The 23,800-nt window shown below is 46.1% G+C and overlaps 2 protein-coding genes across 3 annotated transcripts in view; one reads left to right on the top strand and one right to left on the bottom strand.

The window, feature by feature from the left end:
- Positions 1 to 1,007: 1,007 nt before the first annotated feature.
- Positions 1,008 to 5,660, bottom strand: COA4 (cytochrome c oxidase assembly factor 4 homolog). Of its 2 annotated transcripts, none has more exons than XM_070943020.1 (2): positions 5,564 to 5,660; positions 1,008 to 1,534 (listed from the first exon to the last, which is right to left on the bottom strand). In XM_070943020.1, the coding sequence occupies exon 2, from the start codon at positions 1,522 to 1,524 to the stop codon at positions 1,261 to 1,263; it is 264 nt and encodes an 87-aa protein (XP_070799121.1). In that variant the 5' UTR covers positions 1,525 to 1,534; positions 5,564 to 5,660; the 3' UTR covers positions 1,008 to 1,260. The 2 variants fall into 2 exon arrangements, with proteins under 2 accessions (XP_070799121.1, XP_070799120.1); XM_070943019.1 differs by having other exon boundaries at positions 1,008 to 1,553.
- Positions 5,601 to 23,800, top strand: part of PAAF1 (proteasomal ATPase associated factor 1) — a 19,154-nt gene continuing 954 nt past the window's right edge. The window contains exons 1-11 of the mRNA XM_070943018.1: positions 5,601 to 5,746; positions 7,026 to 7,066; positions 7,964 to 8,067; positions 9,900 to 9,989; positions 11,537 to 11,635; positions 12,461 to 12,611; positions 15,287 to 15,481; positions 16,004 to 16,095; positions 17,406 to 17,521; positions 20,304 to 20,386; positions 22,702 to 22,784. Of these exons, the coding sequence (XP_070799119.1) occupies positions 5,616 to 5,746; positions 7,026 to 7,066; positions 7,964 to 8,067; positions 9,900 to 9,989; positions 11,537 to 11,635; positions 12,461 to 12,611; positions 15,287 to 15,481; positions 16,004 to 16,095; positions 17,406 to 17,521; positions 20,304 to 20,386; positions 22,702 to 22,784 (1,185 nt within the window). The 5' untranslated portion in view covers positions 5,601 to 5,615. The remainder of the gene's footprint in view (positions 5,747 to 7,025; positions 7,067 to 7,963; positions 8,068 to 9,899; positions 9,990 to 11,536; positions 11,636 to 12,460; positions 12,612 to 15,286; positions 15,482 to 16,003; positions 16,096 to 17,405; positions 17,522 to 20,303; positions 20,387 to 22,701; positions 22,785 to 23,800) is intronic.

The following is a 23,800-nucleotide window of genomic DNA, read 5'->3' on the forward strand; positions in this document are numbered from 1 at the left end:
CCACCTATTCTCCAAAGCACCCGAAGGCAGGAGAAGAAGCAATGGGTGGAAACTAATCAAGGAGAGAAGCAACCTGGAATTTAGGAGAAACTTCCTGACAGGACAATCAGCTTGCCTTCAGAAGTTGTGGGTGCTCCAAAATTGGAGGTTTTAGAGAAAAAATTGGGACAGCCATTGGTCTGAAATGGTAAAAGACAGTGTAGGGGAACCTTGCCGGCACCGAGTGCCGAAATGAGAGCATGTGTGCGTACCGGAAACCCAGAAGAGCAGCCGCCTGGTGCACATGCATGTGCCAGGAAGATGGTCTTCTGGTTTCTGGCATGTGCACCGCCCAGCTGGTCTTCATGCATGCCAGAAACCGGAAGACCCAGGGGGCCAATGTGCATGCACACGCTGGAAACCGGAAGATCATCTTCCCGGTGCACGCATGGTCACCGGACAGCTGCTCTTAAGTTTCCAGCGCTCCTGCGTGGGTGAAGGCCAGCTGGCCGGCACGCCGGAACTCGGAAGAGCAACAGGCAATGGCTCACATGCCTGGAGAGATGGCTCTGTGTGCCACTTCTGGCACGCGTGACATCGGTTCGCCATCATGGGTATAGGGTCTCCTGATTGAGCAGAGGGTTGGACTAGAAGACCTCCAAGGTCCCAAATCTTCATCATCTTTTAATGACCCCATAATCCCTTGCGTGGTGGAGTCTGGGCAATTGAATGGAGCTGAGTGTTTACTGGCCGGATGCCCTTCTTGTTGCCGGTGCGGAGTTTTGTTCAGCAGATACATTCTCATTGTGCCCAGAGAGAGAAATATCACCCTCTTCCCAGGATCAAACTCACAGCCTCCTGATTGTGAGGTGAGAGCTCCACTTCTAGGCCACCGCACCACTCAAGGTCCCAACTCTGTTATTGTGTTAAATACTTGTGTCCCGTCCCGTCCCCTTTTTTCACTCCAAGATTTTTGCCCAGATTGGGAAAACATTGCCAAAACCTCAAACAAATGAACAACACCAACAAAGAAAAGAATATTCCATTTATCCTGGCAGGAGGCTTCACATTTTTTCCTATTAAAAGCAAAAAAAAAAAAGAATGCCACTCCTATTTTTTTGCATTAACGGCTCTGACGGTAGACACATCTTTGGTCTACAAAATTTAGCTCTTTCCAAATCTCTGATGATGGCTTCGTCCAGCATAGCCATCCCTTGCTGGGCTCGCGTTGCTCCGAAGCTTTGGGAGTCCAGCGGGCGACTTCCCTGCGCTTCCCTTCGGTCAGCTGGCGGCCTGGTGCAGCTTCTGCCTCCTCTTGACCTCTTCCGCTTGCTGCTTCTGATGTTCCGCCATGCAGGCCCGGAAACTCTGCACTTGCTCCTGGCACTTGCGCCAGTCCTGGTGTTCTGCCATGCACTCCATCACGGCGTAGTGGAAAGTGGCGCAGCCCGTCCGCTGGATCATCTGGTCAAAAGGATCTTCCTCCTCTTCCTCCTCTTCCTCCCTCCTTGTTTGCGTCTTCTGACTCCAGTTGTGACCAGACATCCTGGCAGATCTGGGGAAAGGAGAACCTGCTGCTTAACAAAAAAAAAAAAAAATCCTTGTGGTATCTACACCAGTGTGAAGCTACTCGAGCCAAGTGAGACTGTAACCCCCTAACTGTTCTGCCCCAGCTACGGACCCCAAAGAACACAGCACACACGAAGCCCGTACAAACCTTAGTTTACTAATTTAAATCAGTCTCTTCTGAACAAAGGCTGTTAATTTAACTTCATTAACAGCCGACAAGAATCCAAAGAATAATGAATCAATTCTGAGGCGCAATATTTCAGATAACTGTAATCTTACTGTGGTTGGCAGAATGCCCAGAAGCAATTTGCAGGAAAACTGATGAGAGAGAAACAAGAGCCGAATCAAAACGTTTTCTGGAATCAAGACGCGAAGGAATGTGAACGAAGTTGTTCCCTGCAAATTGCATCAGCCGTCGTCCTTCCTTAAATAGGCTAGGGGAGTGGCCAATGAGCCCCAAGCCTTACTCTCGAGGAGACCTCCTCCTGAGGAGCCACTCCTGCCTTTTAACAGCTCTGCGCTCGTGCATCAAGAAGAGGCTCCTCCTCTTCTTCTTCTTCACTTATGGGAGCTATGCTGGCTGGAGAATTCTGGGAGTTGAAGTCCACAAGTCTTAAAGCTGCCAAGTTTGAAGACCTCTGCCCTAACCCAACACTTCTTTAAATGTCCCAAAAGTGCTTTTTTTTTCAGGACTTTCTTGGTTTTTCTTTGAAGACGTTTCGCTTCTCCTCCAAGAAGCTTCTTCAGCTCTGATTGAATGGTGGGGAATGGAAGGATTTATGTTCCTTGCAGGCAGCTGGTCATTTGCATCCTTTTTAGAGAGTCGCTGAGGCTACTTGGAGGGGAAGCACTTCCAGAGCTGAAGAAGCTTCTTGGATGAGAAGCGAAACATCTTCAAAGAAAATAAAAAAAACAGAAAGTCCAGATGCCTCCTGAAAAAAGCACCTTTGGGACAACTCTGACCTGGATGACGGAGAATCTCTACAGACTTTGAGCTATCCAGTTTGGGATGAAGACCCTTGGAATGGGGTGGGAGGAGGAATGGATTTCCAGAGGGAAAAAAATTGCAGACTACAGGAACCATTTGCACCCCTCAGGTGACCCTGAGGACACAGACAAACCTCCAAGCGGCCTCAACGACCCTCTAAAAGAATGCAGATGACCAGCTGCCTGCAAGGAGTATCTGTCAACTTGCAAAGCTTTCAAGTTGCCATGAGCAGGAGGGAGGGAGAACTGATAGAGCTGATTGATTTCCCTAACTGAAGCTGCATTCCATACATTCTTCCTGACTGCAATCAGTCGGAGGGTGTTGGATTTCACAGCCAGCCAAAGTGGTTAATTGGAAAATGTGATTTATGACGTGGCCAGAGAGGGGAGAGACAGGGTCATAGGGGAACGTAAATCTACGTGGGATTAGTTCTAACTGCATCCGAATATTGCCGAAATGGTGCTCCTAATAAATGACTGTATTTCTTTTGAAGTTCGGCTCATGGCTCATTAATTAATTAGGGCATCTTTCGGAAACTTCACAGTATCAATCCTTCCCTTCCCCACCATCCAGTCAGAGCTGAAGAAGCTTCTTGGATGAGGAGCGAAACGTCTTCAAAAGAAAAAACCAGAAAGTCCAGTTGCCTCCTGAAAAAGCACCTTTGGGACAACCGTGACTTGGATGACCGAGAATCTCTACAAATTTCTTTAAGTGATTCAACCAGGGTGGATTTGATTTAAATCGAGTTGTTTTAAATCACGATTTAAATCATGATTTAAATCACTAGTAAAAAGGCTTGATTTAAATCAACTCGATTTAAATCCTAATTTTTTAAAGAGCAACTGTCATCTCTGCTACTCCTTCGACCCACTGTTGACTCACCGATAGTCCCAGCGTTGCAGAATATACAGCCTCCTGCTACATAACTAAGCTCCATTTCATGCTGAATAAACTAAATTATTTATGTATCTTAAATAGAAAACTATCTTACGATAGATTTTTACCCCAAAAGTTTTTTATTAAAATAAATTCGATAAAAATCAAAAAAATCCGATTTAAATTAAAAAAAATCCGATTTAAATAAAAAAAATCTGATTTTTTTGATTTTTTTAAAAAAATCATTGATTTTTATCCACCCTGGATTCAACCAACAACTAGACCTCAAGTTACAAGCGTTCATTTAACGACAGTTCCAAGTTACAATAGCATTGGAAAAAAAGAATACCAATAGTACTTAAGACTTAAAGTACTCGGCTTACAACAGTGCATTTAGTGACCGTTCAACAAATTTCTTGTCGTTAAGTGAAACATCTGTCAAGTGAGTTTGCCCGCCTTTCACGACCTTTTTGGCCACAGCTGTTAAGTGAATCACTGCAGTTGTGAAATCAGTCACCCGGTGGTTAAATGAATCTGGCTTCCCCATCGACTTTGCTCGTCAGACGGTCGCAAAAGGGGGATCACGTGACACCCCCCCCGGACTCTGCGACCGTCATAAATACGAGTGAGTTGCCAAGCGTCTGAATTTTGATCACATGACCATGGGGGCGCTGCAATGGTTGTGTGAAAAATGATCATAAGTCACTTTTTTTTTAATGTCATCGTAACTTTGAACAGTCATTAAGCGAACTGCTGAAAGTCGAGGACTTCTGTACTCCTTTTCCTTGTCTCGAAATAAATGTTATTATTCCCCCGCACAAAAGAAGCCAGCTACTTGGCAATGGCAATCCCAAACGGATCGAGTCACAAACAAGCCCATGACAAACTGCTCCATTAGCCTCTGAATGTCAGCTAATTGCCCCCAAATTAAGGACCTAGACAAGGGACAGGGACCCACAAGGCCTCTAACGAAAGACTGGCAGTCGGGCTGCCGGCTGCCAGTGGCTCCAGGCCTACCTCAATTAGACCGATTAGCAGGAGCATCAGGCAACGATCAATCGTTTTCGGCTTGGTTTTAATGGCATCGGCCTTGCCACGTTTTCTGCTTTTGTTATTGTTTTAAGCCCTCTTAGCATTTATCGGAACACAAAGTTGGGGGTTTGGCCCTGGGACGCTGCAACGATAGGTTCTACTTAATACCTTTATCTACATGCATGTCCATGTGTACAACTATCTGTATCTATAGATATAATAACTAATAACTTTCCCACCCACCTTGCTAATGCTCCCTCTTTTAAAGGGGGGCAAATAAATCTTTCCCTTCCCCTTTGATCAGGGATGGGCAACTATGGCCCCTTTAAGACCTGTGGACTTCAACTCCCAGGATTCCTCAGCCAGCCATGGACCCTTTATGACTCATGGACTTCAACTCCCAGAATTCCTGGGCTAACTATGGCTCCTTTACACCCTGTGGACTTCAACTCCCAGAATTCCTCAGCCAGCCATTGACCCTTTATGACTCATGGACTTCAACTCCCAGAATTCCTGGGCCAACTATGGCTCCTTTACGCCCTGTGGACTTCAACTCCCAGAATTCCTGGGCCAACTATGGCTCCTTTACGCCCTGTGGACTTCAACTCCCAGAATTCCTCAGCCAGCCATGGACCCTTTATGACTCATGGACTTCAACTCCCAGAATTCCTGGGCCAACTATGGCTCCTTTACACTCTGTGGACTTCAACTCCCAGAATTCCTCAGCCAGCCATGGACCCTTTATGACTCATGGACTTCAACTCCCAGAATTCCTGGGCCAACTATGGCTCCTTTACGCTCTGTGGACTTCAACTCCCAGGATTCCTGAGCCGTCATGGCTGCCAACAAGCAAAGTCAATGGAGGAAGCAGGAATTCTGGGAGTTGAAGTCCAAAGGTCACAAAGGGGGGCCCTAGTTGCCCACTTAGCTCACCAAACGACCTAATTTTTACCCCTTATTGAAATAAAATATCGGGAAGGAAGCGTCCCTTTCTCCACCCCCCCCAAACAAGCCTACCTCGCAGGGTTGGGGTGAGGGGGAGACTCGGCGCGGTCGCTCACCTCAAGCCAGCCCTGCCAGGTAGGCCAAGCCACCTTCCCCCCCCAAAGCCCCGCCCACCTCCGCGAGCGCCTCTAACCGCCGCTTCAGGCCTTCCGGCTCCGCCAAACTGATGCCGTGGTGGGCGGCGCCTGGGCCTTCCGGGGGGCGGTCCCCGGGCGGCAACTTCCGGGGCGGGGCTGAGGCGAAGATGGCGCAGGCGCCGGTGCTGCGGATCCAAAGCGACTGGGACCAGGTCTTGAGGTGGGGGAGGCCACGCCTACGACGGCGCCGGCCACGCCCCTCGGCGTTGGCGGCGTGCCCTGGCGGGGAAGGGAGACCACCCGGAGATCCCTGAAGGAAAAATTGGAACGGAATCTCCGGGGATCGGGGGGGGGGGGGACTGCCTGGACTTGCCTTAGGGGTCTTTGGGTCCGCCAGTCCCAGCCTTCTGGGTGCGGGAGTCCAAGGCAGAGAAGACCCTGAGGCAATCAATCCAATCTTCTCGGGGACTACAATTCCCATTCATCCACACCACAATAGGCTTTTAACTTCAAGGATTTGTCTTAGGGGATCTAGAGGTCCACCAGTCCCAGCCTTCTGGGTGCGGGAGTCCAAGTTAGTAGACACTGAGGCAATCTAGTTCTGTCAGGGACTACAATTCCCATCCACCCATGCCACAATAGGCTTTTAACTGCATGGACTTGTCTTAGGGGGTCTTTGGGTCCGCCAGTCCCAGCCTTCTGGGTGCGGGAGTCCACAGCAGAAAAGACACTGAGGCAATTAATCCAGCCCTCTCGGGGACTACAATTCCCATCCACTCATGCCACAATGGGCTTTTAACTGCATGGATTTGTCTTAGGGGGTCTAGAGGTCCACCAGTCCCAGCCTTCTGGGTGCGGGAGTCCACAGCAGAAAAGACACTGAGGCAGTCCAGCTCTCTTAGGGACTACAATTCCCATCCGTCCACGCCACAATGGGCTTTTAACTGCATTGACTTTTCTTAGGGGCCTTTGGGCCCACTAGTCCCAGTGTTCTGGGTGCGGGAGTTCAAGGCAGAGTAGACACTGAGGCACTCTAGTTCTGTCAGGGACTACAAGTCCCATCCGCCCATGCCACAATAGGCTTTTAACTGCATGGACTTGTTTTAGGGGATCTTTGGGTCCACCAGTCCCAGTCTTCTGGGTGCGGGAGTCCACAGCAGAAAAGACACTGAGGCAATCACTCCAGCCCTCTCAGGGACTACAATTCCCATCTACCCATGCCACAAAGTGCTTCAAACCCCTTCTGCTCCTGTTCCCTACCAGTTGATTGGTAGCTTTTCTGGCTGGGGAATTCTGGGAGTTGCAGTCCGCACTTCTTAAAAGTCACCAAGTTTGACAAACGCCACAATAAACCCATTTAATTTACAGGTAGGGAAGCCCTTGGCCATCGGGATGCAACACCGCAGCCCTTTCAATTATTGCTTTTATTTATTAAATTTATATGTCTCCCATATCACCTGATTCTGGGCTAATGGTTTATTTCTCTCCCACTTTTCTAGGAAAAATGAGGAGGAGGTTTGGCTGAGCTGCAGGAGTCCAGGTGAGTGAGAAAAATCAGCCTATCCTGTTGTTGTCCAGCAGTTTTGCCAAGGAGTTCCAGTTCTTTCTTTTCCTCCATCCCTACTCGGATGTTACACGCCTCGTGTAAAGTAGCCCCCAACTCCCAATCCTTTCCGCCTTAAAATAGACCTGTTCAAATTTATGGCTTGCATGGTATGGTCCGAATTTTTGCATCAGGTTTTGGGGTTCCCAATACAGGTGATTCTCGACTTACAACCATTCATTTAGCGACCATTTATAGTTACAACGAAAAAAGTGACTGACAACTTTTTCCGCAAACAACATAAATCATAAGATCCAACGAGAAAGTGTTATGAGTTTGTAAACTCAGATCTGTATTTTTATTTTTATTTTTTTGGACCCCTGGGATCAAAACAACCAAAACACTCCACCTGCATTGGGGTTTGCTTGTAGGCGGTCAACTGTGTTATGCAAATCCAGGAATGGTGGCTTATATGCAGGAATGATAGCTAAGGAGGCTGTGTAAACCTGGATATTTCAAGGTTGACTCAGCCTTCCATCCTTCCGAGGTAGGTAAAATGAGGACCCAGATTGTGGGGGCAATAAGCTGACTTTGTATAAAATATACAAAAGAATGAAGGCTATTGCTTAATGCATTGTAAGCCGCCCTGAGTCTCCGGAGAAGGGCGGCATATAAAATCAAATTTTTAAAAAAACGTTGAAAAATTAGCATTTCCCCCCCCTTCTGTTCTTTCTTTTCAAAAGAGGCTTGGCTTTAGCACCTACTAAGCGTTGGCACTTAACTGAATTTTGGTCCTGTAACAGAATCACAGAGTTGGCAGGGACCTTGAGCTCCTGTTCAAGCAGGAGACCCTATTACCATTTCCAACAATACCGTTTCTTCTTCTTCCTTTAGGGAAATCAACTTTATATGGAACTCTGACCTGTCACGGTTTGAGCCCAGATGGGATTCCTGAAATTGTAGCCTCCGAAGGATTTGAAGTCAGCGCAGTAACTAAGGTATGGTCGAAAAGCAGAATCTGGCAACATTTCCCCCCCCCCCCAAAAAAAAATCATATTATATGGAAAGGCAGAAGTGTTTGGGAACCACATCCAATGCAGAACCCAGAATTTCTCTCAACTGTGGCAGGTTTAAGGTACCTGGACTTGAACTCCCAGAATTCCCCAGCCAGCTGGAGAATTCTGGGAGTTGAAGTCCAGACAGCTTAAAAGTTGCCACGGTTGAGAAATAAATACCGGGCTAGATTGATGGAGGATTTAAATGTGAGGGGAGGGAGGTGGGAGGAAAAAGACAGGTTGGCTATGCAGGCACATGTGACAGATTTTATTTTATTTTTTTGCTTTAATTTATATGCCGCCCTTCTCCGGAGACTCAGGGCGGCTTACAATGCGTTAAGCAATAGCCTTCATACTTTTGTATATTTTATACAAAGTCAGCTTATTGTCCCCCCACAACTGGGTCCTCATTTAACCTACCTTAGAAAGGATGGAAGGCTGAGTCAACCTTGAGCCTTGGAGAGATTCGAACTTGCAGTAATTGCAAGCAGCAGTTGTTAATAACAGTGCTTCAGTCCACTGCACTACAGGCTCAGATTGCAGGTATATCATCAATTTGTTATTATACTATGCTTAAAAATGGAGTGGTGCGGTGGCCTGGAGGTGGCGCTCTCGCCTCACATTCAGGAGGCCGTGAGTTTGATCCTAGGTAGAGGCAGATATTTCTCTCTCTCTGGGCACACTGAGAATATATCTGCCGAACAAAACTCCGCCCTGGCAACAGGAAAGGCATCCGGCCAGTAAGCACTCATCTCCATTCAGATGCCCAGATTCCACCACCCCGGAATTATGGGGGTCGTTAAAAGAGGACGATAACTATGTTAAAAACCCACTGTTTGTTTTGTGTCCTTTCGAGAGAACCTGAGATAAAATAACACAAGAAATGGGAGGAAGTTCAGTTTGATCTAGTTGTTAAAGCGCCAGGCTAGAAGCCAGGAGACGGTGAATTCTAGTTCTGCTTTGGACATGAAAGCCGGCTGGGTGACTTTGGGCTAATAAGCAGAATTGATTTCTAGTCCTGCCATAGGCATGGTGATTTTTGGACCACTCCCTCTCAAGCCAACCTCCCTCACAGGGTTGTTGTTGGGAAAATAAGAGGAGGAAAGAATATTGAGCATGTGAGTTATTCATAAAAATAATACAGGCAGGATACTGTATATATAAATAATCAATAAAATATGACACCATCTTGCCTTTTTGTTTGACCACATACTGCAAAAGCTGTTGTGTGTGGCTGTTTAACTTTCTTACTGAAAGTCCACATTGTTAGACTTTGGGATGGATGGATGGAGGAAGGGAGGAAGGAAAGAGAAAGGGAAGAGAAGGAAGGAAAGAAGGAAGAAGAAAGAAAAGAAAGAGAGAAAGAAAAGAAAGAAAGAAAGAAAAAAGAGGAAGGAAGGAAGGAAAGAGAAAGGGAAGGAAAGGAAGGAAAGAAGGAAGAAGAGAGAAAAGAAAGAGAGAAAGAAAAGAAAGAAAGAAAGAAAGAAAAAAGAGGAAGGAAGGGAGGAAGGAAAGAGAAAGGGAAGGGAAGGAAGGAAAGAAGGAAGAAGAGAGAGAAAAGAAAGAAAGAAAGAAAGAAAGAAAAAGAAAGAAAGAAAGAAAGAAAGAAAGAAAGAAAGAAAGAAAGAAAGAAAGAAAGAAAGAGGAAGGAAGGAAGGAAGGAAAGAGTGGGTAGGTACTGTAGATAGGTAGACGGAAGGAAGGTATGGTTGAGATAATCTGCATTTGGTCAATCTTATTTTTATATCAATTCTCCTTTTTTTTATCTCCTTCAGAAAAGTTTGCTTGTCTCCTGCTCGCGGGAAAACACCTCTTGCCAATTTCTGGCACCCTATACTTCCTTCTGCAGGATCCATCAGAAAAGTGTACGTATTGTTTTGCCGCCCGGTTTGGAAAGACTATTAAAGGAAATAAAGGCAGGAAAATATTTTTTTAAATTATTTTTAGCAAAACCATGGTTCACTTGATTATTGTGATTTTCGCTTAATCACCCCTTGCAGTCATATGACTGACCCATTTCACAGCCGTTACGACATAGAACTGTAATGGTAAGGTTTCATTACGGTCATATGTCAAGGACTACCTATATTTCCAGCAATAGAGTGTCCATGAACAGAATCTTGAAAGCATCTCCCAAACGTTCCCTGGCTCAGAAAGGCCCATGAGGTTAGAGTAGGACTGTTCTGAGTCACTTTCTCACACTTCCTACTACTTTCCCAGGAGGGAGTGACATTTTACTTATCTCCATAAAACCTCTCTCCCCCTTAAGATTAAAATAAATTAACAGAATAACAAAATTGGAAGGGACCTTAGAGGTCTACTAGTCCAACCCCCTGCTCGAACAGAAGACCCTATACCATTCCGGACAAATAACTGTTCAATCTCTTCTTGAAAAGCTCCAGTGATGAAGCATCCACAACTTCTGGTAGCAAGCTGTTCCACTGGTTAATTGTCCTCACTGTTAGGAAATTTCTCCTTACTTCCAAGTTGCTTCTCTCCTTGATGAGTTTCCATCCGTTGCTTCTTGTCCTGCCTTCTTCAGGTGCTTTGGAGGATAGGCAGGCCCCCTCTTCTCCGTGGCAGCCCCTCAAATACTGGAAGACTGCCATCCTGTCACCCCTAGTCCTTCTTTTCTTTTTTCTTTTCTTTTTTTATTAAATATATAAACACACAAAATACACATACACATACAAATATACAAATAGGACAAATACAACATCAATAACATAATTGACATCTAAACGTAATGTCAAATTTCCTCCGACATCAATAACCTATGTTCCTCGATATATGTTCCTTCCTCTCGCCTTATATAACGATATTATTTTATTGATATTTAATTATGCGTTGTTAAATCTTATTTGGTACAGGATTTTGTTTTACTCTTTTAGGATCCTCTTTTGGTTTTTTGGTTTTTCCCCTCTAACCATTGATACCACCTTTGCCAAGCCAGGTAGTAGTCAGATTCTTCCTTTCCTTGAATTTCCTTGGTGAGTCTGTCCATCTCAGCACATTCCATGACTTTAGATATTATTCTGTCTTGTGTTGGGACTTCTTCCAGCTTTCAATTCCAACCCTAACCCTAGTCCTTCTTTTCATTAAACAGAATAACAGTTGGAAGGGACCTTGGAGGTCTTCTAGTCCAACCCCCTGCTTAGGCAGGAAACCCTATACCATATTAGACAAATGGTTGTCCAATCTCTTCTTAAAAACTTCCAGTGTTGGAGCATTCACAACTTCTGGTGGCAAGTTGTTCCACCGATTAATTGTTCTCACCGTCAGGAAATTCCTCCTTAGTTCTAAGTTGCTTCTCTCCTTGAATAGTTTCCATCTTCTTGTTCTGCCTTGGGATGCTTTGGAGAATCAATCGACCCGTTTATTTCTCACTGCTCTTGTTCTCTCTTCATTGTAGATCACCTGCCTTGACATTTCGAGTGGAGGAGGGCTTGGCGTCTCCACCAGCGCTGACGGCACTATGAAAATTTGGCAAGCCGCTAACGGGGAAGTTAGAGTAAGTCTCGCCTGCCTAAGCCAGTGTTTCCCAACCTCAGCCCCTTTTAAAGAGGGCTGGGCTTCCAATTCCCAGAATTCCCCAGCCAGCTATGCGGTGTGACTCGTTTAACAACCGCCTTGCTGAGTAGCCCCAGAACTTCCGGTCCCAATTAGTAAGCACGGCATCTGTTGATAATGTGTTCCATCCACAAAAATTCTGGAAGAAAATCAAAACTTGGATAGTAGAAATAATTCAGAACCCAACAGAGGGAAAACTGGAACAATTTCTGTTAGGAATCTCAATAGACAACTATACTAAAGAAATACAGCACCTTATATTGCATATATTGACTGCAGCACGTATTGTATACGCACAATATTGGAAGAAGGAAACACTACCAATGGAAGAGGATTTAATTAAAAAAATTCTAGAATGTGCAGAATTAGATAAATTAACTAAAGAAATTAGGGGGAAAGAAGAATCAAAGTATTGTAAGATTTGGAGTAGATGGTATGAATGGTTGAAACATAAGGAAATAAGTTAAATGAATGAAGAAAGGAGGGGGAAAATGTGTATGATCTTTTGTTAGTAAAGAAGAAATAATATAAAGTAGAAAATGAACGTCAAATAAGTAAATACTTAAATATTTGTAAATATTGATGTATAGAAAGAGCAGACCGCTGTGTATAGCTGAAAGAAAAGTGATATTTTTCTTTTTTGTGTTATTTTTTGTTGTATGTATATGTTCGATTTTTAATGTGTTTTTAATGTGTTTAAAATAAAAAAAACTTTTTAAAATTAAAAAAAAAAAAGATAATGTGCTCCATTCATGGTCTTTTTCAGAGGAATTTGGAAGGTCACATATACGATGTGAATTGTTGTCGGTTTTTCCCGTCGGGCATCGTGGTGTTGAGCGGAGGGATGGACGCCCGGCTGAAGATCTGGTCTGCAGAGGACGGTAACTGTGTCGCAACTTTTCAAGGACACAAAGCAGGTACTTACCTAGAGAGAAGCGAGCGCTGGAGTTAGCCCAGAGCTGAATTGAATTAAGCCAGCTGCATATATGGCTGAAGTTTGAAGGAGTGTTGTCAGTTCAAGTTGTCCTGCGTGGGACAATCCTTGCAAAAGACAGAACATAGAACCTCATCAGAGTTGGGAGGGACCCTGGAGGTCTTCTAGTCCAACCCCCAGCTCAAGCAGGAGACCCTAGGCCATTGCAGACAAGTGGCTGTCCAGTCTCTTCTTAAAAACCTCCAGGGATGGAGCCACCCACAACATCTGCACGGAAATCATTCCATCGGATGATTGTTCTGTCAGGAAATTCCTCCTAGGTTGCTTCTTTCCTTCATTCGTTTCCCTCCATTACTTCGTGTCTTGCCTTCTGGTGCTTTGGAAAATAAGTTCATGCTCAGGTGAACTAATTCTACAGGCGGTCCTCGACCTTCCAACGGCAGTGAAATAAGTACAGATACAGATTAAGAAAAGGACCTTGTAGGTCATCTAGTCCAACCCCTCGACCAAGCAGGAGAACCTACACCATTTCTGACAGATGGCAGCCCAGTCTCTTCTTGAAAACCTCCAGGGATGAAGCTCCCACAACTTCCGAAGGCAACTTCTGTTCCATGGGTGGATTGTTCTCACTGTCAGGAAATTCCTCCTTATTTCCAGGTTGAATCTCTCCTTGGTCAGATTCCATCCATTCTTCCTTATCTGGCCTTCAGGTGCTTTGGAGAATAGCTTGACCCCCTTCCTCCTCTCTGTGGCAGCCCCTCAAATATTGGAAGATGCTCTCCTGTCTCCCCTGGTCCTTCTCTTCCCTAGACTAGCCATGCCCAGTTCCTGCAACCGTTCATCGTATGTTTTAGCCTCCAGTCCCCTCATCATCTTTCTTGCTCTTCCCTGCACTCTTTCCAGAGTAGAATCCGTTAAAATTCTAAAGTCCCAGAGCAATTTAGCTTCTTCATTTTCTATTTCTTTCTCTGTTTTATGGTCTTCCCCCAGTTCTTGCTTGCAGGCAAGTGATATTTCTTGCAGATGCACCATTGTTGCTACTTGGTGATGCCGCTGTTTGGAGTCAATCTGGGCGATCTTCTTGCAGCAGCTGCCCAGGTGGTCCACTGTTTCTTCAGCTTCTTTGCAGAGTTGGCACTTGCTATCTTTGTAACAGAATTAACAGAATCACAGAGCTGGAAGGGACCTTGGAGGTCTTCTAGTCCAACCCCCCGCCCAAGCAGGAGACCCTATACCCTTTCTGACAGATGTCAGTCCAGTCTCTTCTTGAAAGCTTCCAGGGGTGAAGCTCCCACAACTTCTGAAGGCAACTTCTCTTCCATCGGTTGATGGTTCTCACTGTCAGGAAGTTCCTCCTTATTTCCAGGCTGAATCTCTCCTTGCTCAGATTCCATCCATGATTCCTTATCTGGCCTTCAGGTGCTTTGGAAAATAGCTTGACCCCCTTCCTCCTCTCTGTGGCAGCCCCTCAAATATTGGAAGACAGCTATCATGTCTCCCCTGGTCCTTCTCTTCACTAGACTAGCCAGGCCCAGTTCCTGCAACCGTTCATCATATGTTTTAGCCTCCAGTCCCTTAATCATTTTAGATTAACCGATTAACAGAGTTGGAAGGGACCTTGTAGGTCATCTAGTCCAACCCCCTGCCCAAGCGGGAGACCGTACACCATTTCTGACAGATGGCAGTCCAGTCTCTTCTTGGAAGCCTCCAGGGATGAAGCTGCCACAACTTCCGAAGGCAACTTCTCTTCCATGGGTTGATTGTTCTCACTGTCAGAAAATTCCTCCTTATTTCCAGGTTGAATCTCTCCTTGACCAGTTTCCATCCATTATTCCTTGTCTGGCCTTTGGGTGCCTTGGAAAATAGCTTGACCCCCTTCCTCCTCTCTGTGGCAGCCCCTCAAATATTGGAAGATGCTCTCATGTCTCCCCTGGTCCTTCTCTTCACTAGACTAGCCAGGCCCAGTTCCTGCAACCGTTCATCCTATGTTTTAGCCTCCAGTCCCCTAATCCTCCTGTTTGCTCTTCTCTGCACTCTTTCTAGAGTCTCCACATCTTTTTATATAGTGTGGGGACCAAAACTGGATGCAGTAATCTAGGTGTGGCCTTACTAGGGCTTTATAGAGTGGTGACGTATGACTGTTTTTCATACCTTAGGACCATTGCAGCACCCCCCCACAGTCATGTGATCAAAATTCTGACACTTGGCAGCTGGCTCACATTTATGACGGTCGCAGTGTCCTGGGTGTGTGTGTCTGTCCTGTGATCCCCTTTTGTGACTTTCTGACAAGCAAAGTCAATGGGGAAGCCACATTCCCTTAGTAAGCGCGTTACTCACTTAACCACCGCAGTGATTCACTTAACGACTCTCTGCAAGGAAGGAGGTCGTAAAACGGGGCAAGACTCACTTAAGAACTGTCTCGCTTGGCAGCGGAAATGTTGAGCCCAATGCTGTCTCATAATCCGAGGACTACACGTAGAATTAGATCCGGCTCGTACTGGCTCCCGAGAGCTGGGATTCTTAAAACTTTGGCAAGCCGTTTTGCAACCAGAGCTGAGCCCTGGCACCAAGCGGGCATTTAGGTGTTCAGCAATCCGGCGGCGGTGCCGCAGCAACAAAGCTGGCAAGAGTCAGTTGCTAAATATTTCTCTTTTGCAGGAATCCTGGACACGGCCATTGTGGAGAGGGGCAGGAACGTGATCTCTAGCTCGCGGGATGGCACGGCGCGCCTTTGGGATTGCGGGCGATCGACTTGCCTGGGCATCGTAGCCGATTGCGGCTCTCCGATCAATGGGATTGCTCTGAATGCCACGGACAACTCTTTAAACTTGGGGTCCCCTGAAGAACTTCCCAGTAAGTGATTACATTGCAACGGGTTGATTTCTCTTCTAAATGCAGGACCAAGCTCTTGCTTCTCTTTGAATCGTGCTGAAAATCAGACATTTGTTTTCAGACAGGACTGGAACTCCCAGGTGCCTGGCTTCTACCCTCATGCCTTAACCAGTATACCAGGGGTTTCCAAACCTGGCAACTTTTAGACTTGCGGACTTCAACTAGAACTAGAGTTCCCAGGACTAGAACTTTCAGTTGCCTAGCTTTTAACCTGATGCCTTAACCACTAGACTAGGGGTCTCCAAACCTAGCAATTTTAAGACTTATGGACTTCAACTAGAACTAGAGCTCCCAGGACTAGAATTCCCAGTTGCCTGGCTTTTAACCTTCCAGGGGCCTGGAAATCTGGCAACTTTTCAGGCATGGCGGCTAGCTGGCTGGCTGGCTGGCTGGTGAATTCTGGGAGTTGAAGTCCACAAATCTTAAAGTTGGCAAGTTCGCCCTTCCCTGCATGAGACCAAACCGTCTCTCTTTCCACTCCAGGTGAGCGCGAAGTTGGCACAGAAGGAAAGCTGTTGCTCTTGGCTCGGGAGGACAAAAAGTTGCAAGGCGTGGGGTTACAAAGCAGGCAGCCGGTAAGATTTCTTCTCCACTTGGGATAACGGGGCCAATTTTTCTTGGTTGTCTTTGATTGGAAATGTATCTCAAACCAGAATAAGGGAAGTTGGGGGGGGGCATTTTGCTCCTAAGCAAATCAGCTGAGCTTTGCCTCTGATCTGCATCAGCCTGTTCTGTCCCCATCTCACACACGCACACAAACAGATAGCCAAGGGTTAAATAAAACTGGCAGACAACCAATTCTTTCGATAAGAGGATTGGCAGCAACCTAGTAGCTGCTTGCCAAGAACTTTACTCATAGAGGGAAGGGTTGTTTCTCCGTCAGATAAACCCAAACAAGATACACACAGGTCAGGAATTGTCAAGTCCAGTCCGTATTAAATCCAAGGCAGATAACGCTGTTTCAAAGATACAATGTGACTCGCTAGTAGTTAGTTTTGTCCGTCACAGAGTCTGAATGGCCACCTCACCCCCTTTTATCCCCTGTGGGGTGCGGTCCAGTGACTCAGCCTAATCTCTGGCACGCCTCCTTTTCTGCTGCGTGCGCTTGTCTCTCCGACGCTGGCGTGGATCCAGCCAAGACTTATCTCCATCACTGTCCGACTGCGAGGAGATACCTGGTTCCTGGCCAATCTCTACTCCTTCGGGAGACACCTGAGGCATTGCCAGAGAGGAGGGTCCTGGAGAGGGAGGCCTTGCCAACTCCTCTCCTTCATGTTTGGAGCTTTCTCCCGCCGATAAGTCGGCCTCGGGGGTCGGAGTCACAACACAGCCTTTGTGAGATGAACTGATTTCACTTTTGATTTATCTTCCATGAAAGAATTCTACTTTTAATATTTGCACCTCGGGGCTGAACTGAGAGCTCCTTGGTGCTCTCTGAGCTTGGTGGTTTTCTTGCAGACGTTTCGTGACCCAGCTAGGTAATATCATCAGTGCTAGAAGGCAATGGAGTTTGTGGAGAGAAATAGGAGGAGGAGGAGGAGGAAGAGGAAGAAAAAGACTGGTGGTAGAGAAAGAGGAGAAGGAGAGCTAGGCGGTCCTTGGTGCTCTTTGAGCTTGGCTGTTTTCTTGCAAACGTTTCATGACCGTACTAGGTAACATCATCAGTGCTAGAAGGGAGGTGGGTTTGTGGAGAGGAGGAGGAAGAAGAAGAAGGCGGGTGGTAGAGAAGAAGAAAGAGGAGAACTGTGGGCTCCTTGGTGCTCTCTGAGGTTGGGTTTTTTTCTTGCAAACATTTCATGACCCAACTAGGTAACATCATCAGTGTTAGAAGGGAGTGGGGTTAGATTGGATTTCAAACCACATTTTTCTCCCATTTCCTCCTTAGGTTTTTCTTTTTATCAGTTCAGCTGCTTTCAACTGTTGCACTTTCCTCTCTAACACGTATCTGCTGGGAGGGACGCAGGATGGGAGCATCTACCAGCTGGATGTCCGAAACACCAAGTGAGTCAGATTCTATTATTATTATTTATTATTTTATTAGTCATATTTCTAGGCCGCCCACTCTCCGAGGACTCTGGGCGGCTTACACCAAAGACAGTATACTAAATAGCAGCTTACTAAGTAGTATAAGCAGTATACTAAATCCCCAGCTGCTTTGGAAAAATCCAGCGACCGTTTCCTTATTTCCCCCCCCCCCACCACCCATTTTTTTTATTTTATTCAAAACATTAACATGAGCCTTGGTGGCACAGCAGACTAAAGCCCTGTTAAGTAACACCAGCTGCCTGCAATTACTGCGAGTTCGAATCTCACCAGGCTCCAGGTTGACTCAGCCTTCCATCCTTTCTAAGGTAGGTAAAATGAGGACCTGGATTGTGGGGGCAATAAGCTGATTTTGTATAAAAAAGAACACCGCTTAGGGGGGCCCAAAAAGCCCTACTAAGCAGGTATATACAAAAGTACGAAGGCTATTGCTTAACGCATTGTAAGCCGCCCTGAGTCTCCGGAAAAGGGCGGCATATAAATCGAACCAATAAATAAATAAATACAGACTGCAAAGAAAAAAAAAAAGGAATACAAAAAGAAAAGAAAATTGTGCATAAACCCCCCAACAAACATAGAGATAAATTATACTCCCCCTCAGCTGAATACTGATAAATATATTTCAAAGATAATCGTAATGGCCTCTTTTCGAAGCTTAATTTGGCTGTTGGCCTTGTCCGTTTAACTATGTTTTCATATACTGGTAGTCCTCGACTTATGACCACAATGGAGCCCAAAATTTCTGTGGGTAAGCGAGACATTTGTTCAGAGAGTTTTGCCCCGTTTTACGACCTTCCTTGCCACCGCTGTTAAGTGAAACACTGCAGTTGTTCATTTAGTCACACGATGATTGAGCGAACCTGGCTTCCCCCCATTGACTTTCCTCGTCAGAAAGGTCGCTAAAGGGGATCACGTGACCCCCCCGGGACACTGCGACCGTCATAAATATGAATCAGTTGCCAAAGGTCTGAATTTTGATCATGTGACACCCCCTCCCGGGGATTCTGCAATGGTCGTAAGTGTGAAAAACGGTCATAAGTCGGTGCCGTTGTAAGTTAGAAAGGTTGTAAGTCAAGGACTCCCTGTAGTAGATCGGTGTCAGGCTTAGAGGGTTGTAGAAACAGATAAATTTGCCCCGGCCTTGTGCGCAAAGAAACCGAGGCGATGCTCGTGAAAGCAGCCCGTTCAAAAACCAGAATTCCGACCCATTGGAAAAAAATACCTTTGGGACAATCATGGCCTGGATGGTGGAGCATCTCCATATAGACCAGGGATCCCCAAACCTGTGGCTGGAGAATTCTGGGAATTGAAGTTCACAAGTCTTAAAGCTGACAAGTTTGAAGACCTCTGATATACCCATGTTTCCCCGAAAATAAGACCCTGCCTTATATTTTTTCAAATCATGAAATAAGCGCTTGGCCTTATTGCCATGCGCTCAAAAGCCCGAATGGGCTTATTATCAGGGGGTGTCTTATTTTGAGGGAAACAGGGTAGATGGATGATAGATAGATAGATAGATAGATAGATAGATAGATAGATAGATAGATAGATAGAAAGAAATCTCCACCCCAGACCATCCCAACGATGCCTTGGAAGTGATGTCCCAGTGCCTGGAGGCCATGCAGGTCTGGATGGGGAGAAACAGGCTTCGACTCAACCCTTCCAAGACCGAGTGGCTGTGGCTGCCGGCATCCCGGTATAGCCAGCTGGTGCCATTGCTGGTTATTGGGGGCGAATCACTGGCCCCCACGGAAAGAGCCCGCAACTTGGGCGTCCTCCTGGACGCACGGCTGTCTTTAGAAGAGCATACGATGGCCATGGTCAGGGGGTCTTTCTCTCAGGTTCGCCTGATACGCCAGGCTCCAACTGGTGCAGAATGCGGCCGCGCAGGGGATTATGGGAGCGACGGGGCGCTCCCATGTGACGCCTCTCCTGCGCAAGCTGCATTGGCTTCCGGTGGACTTCCAGGTGCGCTTCAAGGTGTTGGTGACCACCTTTAAAGCGCTCCATGGCTTAGGGCCGGGGTATTTACGAGACCGCTTTCTGCCACCAATTGCCTCCCACCGGCCAGTTCGCTCCTACAGAGAGGGACTCCTCAGCGTGCCGTCAGCCAGACAATGCTGGCTGGCGACCCCCAGGGGGAGAGCCTTCTCTGTGGTGGCACCTACCCTATGGAACGATCTACCCCCAGAGATATGAGTGATCCCGGACCTCCGGACTTTTCGTCGGGCCCTAAAAACTTATCTTTTTCAGTTAGCCGGGCGGGCCTGATTCTATGTTGGTTTTCAAGTTTGATACTGATTTTTAATTGAAATGTTTTAAATTATGGGCCAAATTTCATTTAATTATTTTTAAAATTATTTTAACTTTTGTGTACAAATGTTTTTATTTGGCTGTTTACCGCCCTGAGTCCGAAAGGAGAAGGGCGGGATAAAAATCTAATAATAAATAAATAAATAAATGGATGATAGATAGATAGATAGATAGATAGATAGATAGATAGATAGATAGATAAATAGATAGATAGATAGATAGATAGATAGATAGATAGATAGATAGATAGATACCATGTTTCCCCAAAAATAAGACCCTGCCTTATATTTTTTTGAACCCTGAAATAAGCACTTGGCCTTATTGCCATGCGCTCAAAAGCCCGATTGGGCTTATTATCAGGGGAATGTCTTATTTTGGGGGAAACAGGGTAGACCTTTAAATATTGAATTCTTTCTCCATTTTCCAGAGCTCCCATTCGAGTGATCCAGAGATCAGGTGCCCCGGTCCTTTCCCTGATGCCTTACAAAGATGGATTCATTGCCAGCCAAGGTGATTTATTTGTTATTTCTTTGGGAAGGACATCTATATGGATGCCCGCTCTCTCATGGTAACCGCCAATGCAAAACCCAATAGCCCCCACGCGCACACCCCTGGTGACCACAATCTAACCAACCTCTTGATGGGCTCCGTATCCCCCTAGCAGCAGTGAAATCCAGCAGGTTCTGGAGAACCGGTAGCGGAAAGTTTGAGTAGTTCGGAGAACCGGCAAATACCACCTCTGGCTGGCCCCAGAGTGGGGTGGGAATGGGGATTTTGCAGTATTCTTCCCTTCCATGCCCACCAAGCCACGCCCACCAAGCCATGCCCACAGAACTGGTAGTTAAAGAAATTGGATTTCACCACTGACCCCTGGGGTCACCAAGCCCTCTGGCAAAATCATATCTTCAGGGCGTTTGGAAAGAATGTTAAGGTGGGACCTGTTCTGACCCAGCCTTAGCAGAACCAAGAAAGAGAACCCCTTGTTCCGAAAAAAAACCCTCTTTATTTAGCTACTGGGAATTCAAGGCATTCCCACAAGGAAAAGTCCAGGCAATAATCCTTCCAAGGGTTAACTGAAGTACAGACCTTATCAGTCCTGGGATAATTGCCAGGCTGGGAGCTTCCAGCCACAAAGCTGTAAATCAAACTGTCTTAAGCAGACTCTGAGACCCAATGAATCAGGATGAATAAATGTGAACAGTTGTCTCCTACGACAACCACTCTCCCTTAGCTTCTATTTATTCCCCAGCCAGGGAGGGGCCACTCAGCGTCCACCTGTGCCTTTCTTTCTGAGTTGGCTCCTGGCACTCAATTGTTCTCCTCTCCTGACAGCTCTGCGCATACGCGCATCTGGAACAGGCCCCAGCTGTTCTTCCCCACATATCTCCGACTCCGAAGGTAGCTGGGAAATGTCGGACGGCCCTGTGAAACATCAACCCTGCAGAGACAAGACTGGTCCTCTTGTGGCCCGCCAGCTGCCAGCAGAGCTGGCAGCAGACTTGGACAATGAGGAGGTTGGAGAGGAACTTGGGTCAGTCCTGGAGTCTGGGGAAGCCTCTGACGGATGCTCTGCGTCGGAGGCAGAGAGAGAGAGCCAGGGCCGTCCGACATTTCCCAGCTGCCTTCGGAGTCGGAGATATGTGGGGAAAAACAGCTGGGGCCTGACTTGGAAAGGAATAAGGAAAGCCCTTATTCTTGGTCCCACCAGATAGACCTCCTTAAAAGAGGGGATTCCTAACATCCCCCTGCCTTCCTGCTCTGGTTGGTTGGGTGGATATAACTAGACGGTCCTTTTTTAAATGTATAAGAATGGAATGGAATGGAATTAGAATTAGAATTAGAATTAGAATTAGAATTAGAATTAGAATTAGAATAGAAGAGAAAATAGAGAAGAGAAGAGAAAATAGAATGGAATGGAATGGAATAGAATAGAATAGAATAGAATAGAATAGAATAGAATAGAATAGAATAGAATAGAATAGAATAGAATAGAATAGAATAGAATAGAATAGAATAGAATGTAGAGTAGAGTAGAATAGAGAAGAGGAGAAGAGAAGAGAAGAGAAGAGAAGAGAAAATAGAATAAAATAGAAATAGAAATAGAAATAGAATTCTTTATTGGCCAAGTGCAATTGGACACACAAGGAATTTGTCTTGGTGCATACGCTCTCAGTGTACATAAAAGACAAGATACATTCGTCAAGAATCATAAGGTACAACACTTAATGATAGTCATAGGGAACAAATAAGCAATCAGGAAACAATATCAATATAAATCGTAAGGATCCCAGCAACAAAGTTACAGTCATACAGTCATAAGTGGGAGGAGATGGGTGGTGGGAACGATGAGAAGATTAATAATAGTGCAGACTTAGTGAATAGTTTGACAGTGTTGAGGGAATTATTCGTTTAGCAGAGTGATGGCGTTCGGGAAAAAACTGTTCTTGTGTCTAGTTGTTCTGGGGTGCAGTGCTCTATAGCGTCGTTTTGAGGGTGGGAGTTGAAACACTTTATGTCCAGGATGTGAGGGGTCTGTAGATATTTTCCCAGCCCTCTTTTTGACTCGTGCAGTATACAGGTCCTCCATGGAAGGCAGGTTGGTAGCCATTGTTTTCTCTGCAGTTCTAATTATCCTCTGCAGTCTGGGTCTGTCTTGTTGGGTTGCAGAGCCAAACCAGACAGTTATAGAGATAATTATATGCCGCCAATCTCACTATCCCAAGTGACTCCGAGAGACTTAACAAAAATAGAAAGGTAAGTATTAAAAAAAAAAATTAGCATTTGCAAAAACCAAATGCGGAATTTGATTGCTTACCTGTTTGCAGGTGATGGGACTTGTTTTATTATGCAGCAGGATCTCGACCACGTGCTTGAGCTGACCGGACCCGACTGTGATCCTGTGTACAAAGTAGGTTTAAAACACAACATTCGGCATGATTTACTTCGAGCAAAGAAGGGACGTGTGGCAGGAATAAAAAAGGAATTGGGGTCCTACCCCAAAAACCGAAAGAGGGAGGGAAGTATTTGGGTATAAAATCAAGAACCATATGATTTGCAATGGTATAGAGCCGTGATGGCGAACCTATGGCACGGGTGCCACAGGTGGCACGCAGACCCACATTGCCTGGCACGCCAGCTCAGCTCCGGTGCGTATGTGCGCCCCGGCCAACTGATTTTCGGGCCTTCTGGGTCCACCAGAAGTAGAGAAACAGGCTGTTTCCTGCATCCGGAGGACCTGGGGGAGGGTGTGGAAGGCCCATTTTTCTTTCTCATTCCAGATCCTCCAGATCCTCTCTATGCATCTGGGGAGGGCGAAAACAGCCTTCCCCACCCCCTCGGAGGCCCGAAACAGCCCGTTTTCCAACTCCCCAGATGCACAGAGAGGATCTGGAGCCAGGTGAGAAAGAAAAACAGGCCCACTGGGCTATCGCATGCCAGGAGCCGGGGGGAGGGGGGGGGTCGCGTGCGCATGCGCGGGACACGTAGAATTATGGGTGTGGGCACGCGCACGCACGAACCTTCCCCGCCCCTTCCTGGCACACGATGGCAAAAAGGTTAGCCATCACTGGTATAGGGACTCCTGCTTGGTTGCGGGGTTGGACTAGATGACCTACAAGGTCCCTTCCAACTCTGTTAATCTGTTTATAAAGATATACTTCTTATTCGTTTTTGTATACTTCTTATCCGCCACTATGGCACGCTTCTTATGTTTTGTCTGCATGGCAAGATGGGGAAAATAAAGTTATTTATTTATTAAATTTAGAAACCGCCCTTTCCTTCCTAGGATGCACAAACGAAATATTATAACATTAAAAATAACCACACAGGTGGTCCTCAACTTACAACCATTTGTTTAGGGACCGTTTGAAGTTACAACGGCACTGAAAAAGAATTTATAATTTTTTTTTCACGCTTAACGACTGT

This window comes from Pituophis catenifer, unplaced genomic scaffold (genome assembly GCF_029215685.1).
Source record: "Pituophis catenifer annectens isolate HBS135680 unplaced genomic scaffold, rPitCat1.0.hap2 SCAF_4, whole genome shotgun sequence".
NCBI lineage: Eukaryota > Metazoa > Chordata > Lepidosauria > Squamata > Colubridae > Pituophis > Pituophis catenifer.